At 30.4% G+C, this 10,475-nt stretch overlaps 3 protein-coding genes across 4 annotated transcripts in view; 1 reads left to right on the plus strand and 2 right to left on the minus strand.

Annotated features, from left to right (window-relative positions):
• The window catches only part of LOC105359300 (G2/mitotic-specific cyclin-B), a 4,948-nt gene extending 4,282 nt beyond the window's left edge, over nucleotides 1-666 (minus strand). Inside the window, exon 1 of the mRNA XM_011495858.1 lies at nucleotides 320-666. Coding sequence (XP_011494160.1) covers nucleotides 320-349 — 30 coding nt within the window. The 5' untranslated portion in view covers nucleotides 350-666. The remainder of the gene's footprint in view (nucleotides 1-319) is intronic.
• An 802-nt stretch (nucleotides 667-1,468) lies between these two features.
• Nucleotides 1,469-3,823, plus strand: LOC105359301 (Down syndrome critical region protein 3 homolog). 2 transcript variants are annotated; one of them, XM_011495860.1, is made up of 5 exons: nucleotides 1,469-1,589; nucleotides 2,711-2,854; nucleotides 2,928-3,417; nucleotides 3,492-3,617; nucleotides 3,707-3,823. In XM_011495860.1, the coding sequence occupies exons 2-5, from the start codon at nucleotides 2,780-2,782 to the stop codon at nucleotides 3,787-3,789; spliced, it is 774 nt and encodes a 257-aa protein (XP_011494162.1). In that variant the 5' UTR covers nucleotides 1,469-1,589; nucleotides 2,711-2,779; the 3' UTR covers nucleotides 3,790-3,823. The 2 variants fall into 2 exon arrangements, with proteins under 2 accessions (XP_011494162.1, XP_011494161.1); XM_011495859.1 differs by lacking the exon at nucleotides 1,469-1,589 and adding an exon at nucleotides 2,388-2,444.
• A 78-nt stretch (nucleotides 3,824-3,901) lies between these two features.
• LOC105359302 (Poly(ADP-ribose) polymerase 16) lies at nucleotides 3,902-6,392 on the minus strand. The gene is made up of 7 exons (XM_011495861.1): nucleotides 6,270-6,392; nucleotides 5,800-6,129; nucleotides 5,570-5,725; nucleotides 5,246-5,455; nucleotides 4,804-4,969; nucleotides 4,316-4,448; nucleotides 3,902-4,201 (listed from the first exon to the last, which is right to left on the minus strand). Exons 2-7 carry the CDS (start codon nucleotides 6,103-6,105, stop codon nucleotides 4,042-4,044), a joined length of 1,131 nt encoding a protein of 376 aa, XP_011494163.1. The 5' UTR covers nucleotides 6,106-6,129; nucleotides 6,270-6,392; the 3' UTR covers nucleotides 3,902-4,041.
• Nucleotides 6,393-10,475: the final 4,083 nt, after the last annotated feature.

Here is a 10,475-nt window from a genome sequence, read left to right on the forward strand (position 1 = left end):
AGGGGGGAGGGTGGGGGGTGGGGGGTTTGGGGGGGGGGGGTTGACGGGGACGGGGACGGGGACGAAATCGACTAATGCCGGAAAAAGGCCAAGCTCGTCGTGTAAAAGCCGCTGCTCCGATAAGCGTCGACAAGCGGGCCCGGGGATAAATCACCGCCAAGGGCGTCCCCGAGGCTTTTAACTCGCCGAGGGCATTTAAACGGCTCGCGAGTTCCAACGGTCGCGCGAGTCCCAGAGACTCCCTCACTATCCAACGCCGCGTCGTTTCGCTCGTGTCCTTCGCTATTAAACGACGTCTCACTTTAAAAACTAAACTCACCAGATTAATAGCTCGATTTCTCAACGCCATATCGAACAACCGCTTGTCGTCTCTTCACGGCAAAAGAAAACCAAACAATGTCCTCTTCACTTTCCTCGTAGCAAAGTCCCGCGCGCTCTACTCGACACTTTTCCTTTAACCGTCGATCGCCGTTCTCTCTCTCTCTCTCTCTCTCTCTCTCTCCCTATCTCTATCTTTCTCACTCTCTCCCTCTGCCTCTCTGCCACTGATTCTACTCGCTCGCCGTGTTTGGAGGGGAGAATTGGCGAAATTGAGCGCCGGCGCATATACGTTTGCACATAAAATGTGTATATACGTATATATAGATATCTATATATGCATATAGATATATCGATATATATATATATATATATATATATATATATATGTGTGCGTTTGCGTGTGTATGTGTAAATAAATGCGCGTTCGTATAAGCGTGAGTGCGCGCTATGGAGGAGCGAGAGAGGGAGGGAGGTTTAAACGTGTAGTTAAGTACACCTCGCGCGTCGCTGACTGTCGGCGGTTTGCTAGTGGGCGCACTTCATTTTCAAAATAATTCGTTGCCGGAAGTTCGCCACCCGTCGTCGTCGGGAGGGGGAGACGTTCGGGGCCAGCTCATTGGTTAGGCAACACGGACAATACCGAGCCCTACCGATGGTTACCGAAGGCTCCTTACGCTCGATGACGGGCTCCCACTGGCTGGCGGCAACTTGCCTAACTGTCGTTTTTAAAATTGTCGCCGAGTCCTTTTAAATCGGTGGCCAGTGGAGCCCCGCGAGCACCGCTACGCGCCTACACGTAGCTCCGGGCCCCCGCCAGGAGACTATTTGGGAATGGATAGACTCGCCTATATGCCGTTCTTATTCGTCGCTACTGGATCGTCGATGCATGACCGTTGGGGGGATCGAACTCGTAGTCTCATCGTCGGTTACTGTTATTTACAATTAATCGAGACGCTTCTTTAAAGAGATTTTCAAAATTTTGTTATCTGCCGTGTGATGGGTGCCGGCGAGCGCACACGCACGTGCTCGTCGAGTGCGTTTAGGTCGTTGCGGGCTAACAGCGATGTCCGTTCGTTATTATTATCGCATCGACGAGTCGCCAGTTGGGAGCGACCGGCCGTTTTTAGGTTGCAAACTTAACGCGTCACCATCGGGGTTGCGGGTCCCTCGAGCGCGTACACACGCGACCACGTGTCACACGCTCGCACACATGCAGCAGTTTGATTGGAATCTCGTGATTAACGATTTGGAAAGATTATGTGGCGCGCGTATGTAATGATATATGTTGTCGGAGCAATATTATTTTCGTAATGACGAGAGTAATATCGTAGGCGCTGCTGCTTGAACAAATTTTTTTATTACATAGTGTAAGAGAGAGGGACACAGAGAGAGAGAGAGAGAGAGAGAGAGAGAGAGAGAGAGAGAGCAAGAGAAAGAGAAAGAGCTGCATGGTATTGGATTTTACAAGCTATTACAAGCTGGCTCGAAGGCTTATCATTTCAAACAGCACATTTGAATTTCGATTTTTAATCTTTTTTTTTTTCTTTTAATAATCGACGTTTGATTAAATTACTCAATTTTCATTGATATTTGTTTGTTAGTTATGATTTTTTAAGGATTTTATTTTCATAGAATGCGTATTAATTGGGGCGTTGCTTGGGCATGTAATGGTAGTAGTAATTGGATTTGACAATTTAACACACTTAATATGCTCTGCTATGCAAATTATGTGCGTAATTGAATTGGTTGATAATTTTAAATATACCGCCATTAAGTTTCTGTTAAGTCTATTACGAGCTCAGATGATTTTTTTCAGACTTGGTCAGCCTATTCTAGTTGAACACTTTCGCTACTGTAATCGGAATAAAACGAGTCTGCTTGCTTATCCATTCGCAGATTTACAATAAATATGTGTATTTATTGATTAGTCGCCAAAATTAATAATTAAAAGCTTTGTAGGCTAAATGTAAGGTTTCCAGAGAAATTATGCTGTTTCATCTGAATATTACGAAATAAAGTTAATTCTGGGCAATTAATATTAATTGGATTGCTAGAGAATCTAAATAATGTCAATTAATATTGATATTAAGCTCAAGAGAGCTAATAAAATTTATCGAGAAAACGTGAGTTGCGTACTTTTTTTATTTTTTTTTATTTGAAATCTCAAAGTGTTATTGAGGTTAAGGTTATAATTAAAATATTTGTAATAGTTTTTCTTTGTTTTTAAATTTAAATACATTACTTATTAAGGAAATTAATTGTAGAAATACTTGGAAGTATTTTATTATGTGTATACATATATATATATATGCATACACACAATTAATGTGTACAATGTATTGAAATTCAACTTTGATTAAGTAATTAGACTTTTTCTATGTAACGACAGGAGAACCTTAGTGGATTAATTCTTTTGCAAACAAATGTTGATGTAAAGCATGATGGGATATTCTTAACAATGGAGGGTGCTGTGAATCTACAATTAAGCTCAAAATCTTTTGGTATATTTGAAGCATTTTACAATTCAGTAAAAGTTGGTAAAGTTATATAAATGCATTTTACGTTACTGTTTACACGTTTATTGAAAAATTGACATTTTCTTTCAGCCAATACAGTTGGTGCAATATACAATCGAAGTTGCCCCAGTTGGTAAAATACCAAGCGGTAAGACAGAAATCCCTTTTGAATTGCCATTGAAACCCCGTGGCACCAAGACACTTTATGAAACTTATCATGGAGTTTTTGTCAACATACAATATATGATTCGTTGCGATATTAAAAGAAGTTTTCTTGCAAAGGGTGTTAGTAAATCATTAGAGTTTATTGTAGAAGATAAGCCTGTTGATGTTTTGGATAGAGCACCTAATAAAACTGTATTTTTTCAAATAATACCAGAGTCCCTTCAAAATACTAGAGAAAACACGACTGTTCCAAAATTTTGTATCTCTGGAAAGTTAGATTCGCTCTATTGTAAATTACCAGAACCATTAACTGGAGAAGTTCTTATAGAACATTGCGAGGCTGTCATTAAATCTATAGAGTTGCAGTTAGTAAGAGTAGAAACATGCGGTTGCGCCGATGGATATTCAAGAGATGGTAATATTATAATTTACCACTACTCTATGTGCGTTGATTTAAAAAAAATCAATTTTAATATTTTGAATACCTAGCAACTGAAATTCAAAACATACAAATTGGAGAAGGAAACGTATGTTCAGGACTTGCCATTCCAATTTACATGATTTTTCCACGACTGTTTACCTGTCCTACTTTAATTACGAGTAACTTTAAAGTTGGTACGTAATATAAATAGATTCATAACAATGAAATTATATTTAAAAAAATTTTTGATATCGATTATTCAAAATTTTTTAATTGTTTTTAGAATTCGAAGTTAATCTGATTGTTGTATTTGAAAATGACTATCTAGTGACAGAAAATTTTCCTATTATCTTGGCAAGGCACTGAACCTTCTATTATGTTATTATGTTATTAGTTTTATAGATCTTATTAATCTAATCTTTTTTTTTATCGCTTATGTTATGTATGATACTTTTTGATAAATTAAATTATATTTATTTAGAAAATGTAACTTTTATTTCCTAACAGTCATATATCTCAAAATAAGTATACAGTGTATAAAAAGAAGAAACAAATATGTATAACAAACATGTCACTCAAATTTGTATATCGTATTCAATTGCATTGTTATTTTTATTGTCAGTCCAATCCAAACTTATTAATCAGTAATCTGAAGTATCGTTCAACATTTCTGTTTTGGGATAAGCCAATGGAGGCAAGCAATACAACGTAACCAAGCATGAACGTTAATAATTTATGTTGCTTTAACCAGCCTAAAAATCCAGTAGTATGAGAAGATCTGGAATATTAGATTAGAAACATTTTGTAAGGTACGGAAAACAAATACTATAAAGATAGAAAATATAGAAAAATAGTATATATTATTTGATATATATATATACTTCGCACATACCGTAAACATCCAAACTCTTGACTATAAACTAAAAGATATCGAATTCTTACTAAATCATTATTTAGTACTATACAGTATTTATTCGGTACTTTTCCACCAATAGATTCAGGTGCTAAGTTTCTTGCACTATTATCTGAAATTATTGTAAAAATTTTCTCTTTTTAGTCAAATTTTATATATCCATTTATAGTAAAACTAAGCAGCTTATGCGACAGTACGATATAGTAGTCGAGATTTTAAATAATCATCATATTTTTTATAAAACAATTCTTAACACATTTATACATTGACTATGCGTCAATGTATGATGAATTAAAGATTAATGTTAGCGAACCGATCATTTATACAAATTAAATTTTCAAATCTGAATATGAAATTTGTTAAGATGGATCCGCTAATTTATATTCAACAAATTTACTATTGTAATATCGATTTAAAGCTTCTAGAAAAAGCAATTAAGAAAAAAATAAAAAAATCTGTAAAATTACTTGTGTCACCAAGCTTCACATCAGGGTGGTTAATAACTTCGCAAAGCGCTACACAACTCATATCGCTTCCCAGTAAACTGCCACCCCATCCGTAACCAACAGGACTGTATGGCAAGCTAACTGCTAATTCACTGGACAAATAGATTCCTTTACCAAATAATGATTCCTAGAATAATATCAATACAAGGAGTTAATTTATTTTTTATGGAACACACAGTTTTAATAAGAATTTGTATAGAATCTTTGAAGTGCAAAAACATTAAGTTACATACTGTGAGCCAGTCATTATGCATTTATATATAATTACTCACAATTTTAGTCTATAAAGAAAATATTTGCTAAAAATATCTTATATATATAAATATTTGCTAAAAATTCATGGCACATACTATTAAAAGCACATTCAATTTATATTAGAAACTCTTAATAAAAAATAATGTACTTTGCAGAGATGTTGCTGTAAGCCGTAATGTATTATGGAATGAAAATTTTCTAGTCGACTGCCGTGATAAGCATAAAACGTATTATGGCCTTTAGCGAGTTGTCTCCATCTTTGCTCTGCCGATATAAGTTTGGAACTTGCTACTTGGAAAATTAAATTAGGAGCAGCCACGGTCAATTCAGAGTTGACTCTCTTTAACACAGATTCGTGCTAAAATATCATAAAGAATTATGCGGTTAATTCACTGCATTTGATATCATACGTCCAATCCTTTTATATTTATTGGCCGAAATAAATATAACATCCGTACGGATGTTAACTTACGCAGTCTTTGTTAACAGTTTTAATTCGCATATCCCTTAACTTTACTAGAACCCAAAATAATAATTCTATACTGCTTCCTTTAGTGTCATAAACATTTGGTTCCTTTAACTCTTGAGCTACTATTGATAAAGGGGGAATATATTCTATTGCTTTTCTCTATAAAATACAATCTAAATGTTAATTAAAATATAAAAAAAATATTGAAGGATATGCGAACGTACTGTACTTACTAAACCATCGATATCTTTAATTTCGTTCTTAATGTACATTGGTGGGAATGGTTTGAGGCAAGTGTCAAGGCGATAAGTATGGCAAGCTGCTATAAAAAGAGACCATTTAAAATCTGCAGCTTTTAAATCCTTCTCTAACAGGTGTCTTAAATAAAGAACTTTCATTTCTGATTCCTCTTTACCAATGGCCTGATCGACAGAGGCAGAAGGTAAAAGCCTATATTCCGACTGTTTAGTCGAATTAGTGTTTTCTCTAATATTAAAACACTCGTCTAAGCCAGTGAGAGACTTGTTAAGGTATGCCATCTTTAAATGATTGACCTGATATATCTGTCGACGTTGTAAAAAGCAATAAGTAAATAAAGACTTTTATTTCGTGACAATAACAAACATTTGGCTTATATAATTCAGTTAATAAAAAACGTCGATATATTATTACAAATTTTAAAATGAAATTTTACAATACTTACAATTTAGTAACAAAAATTTTTCTATATCACTAACATTATTATTGAAAAAATAAATAAAATGTGTTCTGCAGTCATAAAATCGAGCCGTCTGTCTTTCGTCGTCTTTTGTTAATTATGCGCATTTCTTATAGCATACGAGTGGTCATAGCAGACACCAAGCCGAACAGTGATGCAATCTAATAAAAATGAGTGATCGAAGTGGAGTATTGGAATAAAATTTTCAGTGCTTCATTAATCAGGCCATATTTATTTTAACCGATTGATTACAATTCGTTTTATCAGCAGACATTTTATTCGGGGCATAAAATTGTTATATTGATTTTTGCGAAGAGAAGGAAATATTGGATTACCTAGCGACACGTTGGTAATTCTGAATATGAAAAATTTGAAATTAAAAATTATTGGAAAACTACTACTTTATTTCTCACTCATCACTGCACTTATTAAGTAATATTTATTACGATATAAAAATTATTTGCAAAAAATGAACATAACGATATTGTGTAAATTCAAATATATATATATATATATATACAAAATTATGCATTTATTGTCAATATAGTAGTATAGTTGGTACATTGTAATGTAGAAAACAAAAGTAGCAGCTTTATTTTGTAAAAGTTGCTTAAGTTGTTTAATCGATAAATCGGCGCATAACATATTTTTAATATTGAACAGAAAAATATTATGAACATTATATGAAAAAAAAAAAAAAATAATTTTGAACTAAAATGTATATACAAACTAGTTTGGAATTATTTTCTATACTACAAGATGTAATCTTATTGACAAAAATCAACCATCAAAATTAAAATTATTTTTAAAATCGATTAATGTTCGTTTTAAGATCTGGTACGTGCTTATATCAATTTTAGAAATTTCAATTTCATTGCTATACTTATAGACATTACAACAAACCTTTATATTTTATTACTTCGATTGAATTTTCAATTTCATAAAATAGTCAATCGCTTTACAAACTAATTATATAATTATATATTATATTAATTTAATATGATTTGCCACACGAATATAGTAATATATATATATATATATATATATATATATATATATATAATGTTTTATAAAATTTTAAATAATTAATAAACTAGTACATAATAATATAACCAAAAATTATATATATTTTAAGATTTGTAATTATATCAAGTTTCATAAAATATTTATTAATTTCAAATTGCGTATTTAAATTTTCGATCGTCAAATATGTAAATATTAATGCACTCGTTATGCTTCAATTCTCCTAATTATCACATAAGGCTCTAAAATAATTAATTATTCAGGAATTAACATGGAGTTTATACGAAAAAAAACATGAACAATATTTGTTAATAATCTATTAATTTAGATGTTAAGTTAGATCTTTATAATCTAACTCTAGATTTTCTTATATTAAAATATTATTGTTATTTTATACAAGTTTTCAGCAAGTTCATTAAAGAATATATATTTATACAACTAATGTGTACCAAACATAACGTTAAATGAGAAATTAATTTCATCAGTACCTAATATTGTGCATACTTTCAGAGTTATATTTATTGATAAAACATTTATAAAATGTAAATAATAATAAATTATACATTTTTCAATTATGTGATCTAGAACATTAAAGATATTAGCACAATCATATATATATTTATATATATATATATATATATATATATATATATATATATATAATTAAATATATATAAATATATAAACATTAATGTAATTATTTATAATTGATAATCGTTTTAAAAGTATTTATTAGAAGTGAAATACACGATAAAAGTTTTTAATTTACGGCTTGAAAATACACGGATAAATAAGATTAATAAATTAATTTGATAACAAATTTTGATTTTTAAAAAATGAAACTCCATTGATTTTTGGACTACATAAATAGACAAATTATAGTCTTAAAGAAAAATTTACAATAATTTTCAATTAATTTCATGCTATTTCATAACAATAAAATAGTTAATTTGTATTTATATTTTATATCATTTTATATTATTTCTATTTAAGATATTTTTTTCATTCTGTTCAAAATACAATGTTTACATATATAATTTATACATATCTTTTTTCTCTCTCAAACATATATAATCTAGTTTCAATTAGAAAGGTGCTGTACATATTTAATTAAAAATATATAAAAGAAGTATTTAAATAACGTTAATACGATAATATTATAATATCTTTAGAATATAGAATATAAAATTTTAACCCTAACATTAAATAATATTTATTGCATTGTAATTTATATTTAGTAATAAATAAAATTATAAAATCTTTCTTATAAATCATATATCATGCATCACCACTCAGACGAAGTCGTTAGCATTCATATTGAATTCTGTGAAAATCTGTATTAATTATGGTTATCTAAAATTATAAATTATTCCGACAATTATGAGCTGACGCGATGATCACATACATACATATGTGACTATGTTTAATGAAAAACACGAAGAATGTGAATATTCTTCTACGGAATAAGGATAATTTCGATTTTATAATTCACACGCATAAGCCAACGTAGCAATGGAACCTCTTTTATTTACGTTTTTAGTGACCTACAACGGGCGTATAAAAATTATCGAATAAAATAAAATAAATGTAAAATTAAAAATATAATAAAATTGTTGAAAATCATCATTGTAATGAGAATCCGATTGTCGAATGTTTATTATTAGTACTTTTAATACATAAGTAAAAGTCTAAGCTTAAGTTGCATTTATCATATTTTAAATTGGATAAATTTATAAAGGTCACATACTTCGTACAAGTAGCACTAGTTTATGTTTATAAGTGAAAGCTAATAACACTTTCATTCGCTTCGTCATTTGAACAAGAAATGGAACGAGAAAAAATAAAGCTCCTCTCTCATATGCATATGAATCCATGCGAGCAATGAAGTTATTTAGAAATTTGAAATTTTGACTCGCGTGATATGACTTAATATCTCGGATTCGATCAGAAAATTAGCCAAGGTCCTCCGCGTTGAAAACATAACGCCATCATCCCAGAAGCATTTCGTGTTCTCGTTTGATTTTAGATCGATGTTTATTTTTTAATAGTAATCTATTCTCGAGTTATTGTTACGTAAATAAGATATATGTATTATCTTTGCGAATGTATAGCAAAAAGTATACGATAATATGTAATTGACTGCTCAAAAATTAATGACATAACGACTCCGTAAGTAATTCTCGATTTAAGTAAGCTTGACTCGTTTTGGCCTTTAAAGTAATTAATTATTAATTATTGTGTAAGATGCGCATGAACTATGCCGCGAACGCTAATAATACGCGATATTGTTACATGAAAACTGTAATTACTAATACGAAAGATAGTAATTAATTAAATTTTACCATCATCTAATATTATGCTTATCATTAGTTTATTATTTATTAGTATGCTATGGAACCTCGGGCATTTTAATATTTTTCTACATTTATTTCTGAAATTTATTGAAATGGATTGAAATAATCGATAATATTTAAAGAATTCAATTTTCACTCGTTCATCAAACTTAAGGTAGTAATTAAAAACAGATTATAACATATAATTAATATAATAATATAAATTTAAAATCAATAAATTATCAATCCACTAGTAACTTTATCTTTAATCCTTTATATTGTAAAATATTTGACCGAATCTGTCGTAAATTATAATCATATGTAAATACGAAGATAGAATTAAGCTAAGATAGAATTAAAAATGAAGTCACGTATGTAAAAGAAGTTATTAAACAATTTTTTTTATTGTATTCATAAAATAACTACGGTCAAATACTTGAATTATGTTCTAAGTATTAAATTATGTATTTATTTATGTAGAGGAGGAATTTGTTATTTTACTTTCTTGAGTTCGTGCAACAAGAATTTGTTATTTATAAGAAATGCACAGTAATGCATGGAAATTGTTATGAAATTTTTTTTTGTTTGGATGCTTTATCCTAGAACTTCGTGCATACGTCAGCAATTTAAATATTTTAATAAACTGTAAATTGCTAAAAATTTTAATCTTTGAATCTCGTTCTGAAATGTTATTTTGAGTTACATCAATGTTATCTCTTTTGCATGTTTCATTAAGTCCCGGTAAATTTCACATAAAAAAGTTTTACAACTTTTCTTTTTTTTTTTTTAATGTACGATTGGAATATACTCTAAGCTTAGAGATCTTGAATCGTTA

The sequence above is a fragment of the Ceratosolen solmsi genome, unplaced genomic scaffold (assembly GCF_000503995.2).
Source record: "Ceratosolen solmsi marchali unplaced genomic scaffold, CerSol_1.0 scaffold11, whole genome shotgun sequence".
NCBI lineage: Eukaryota > Metazoa > Arthropoda > Insecta > Hymenoptera > Agaonidae > Ceratosolen > Ceratosolen solmsi.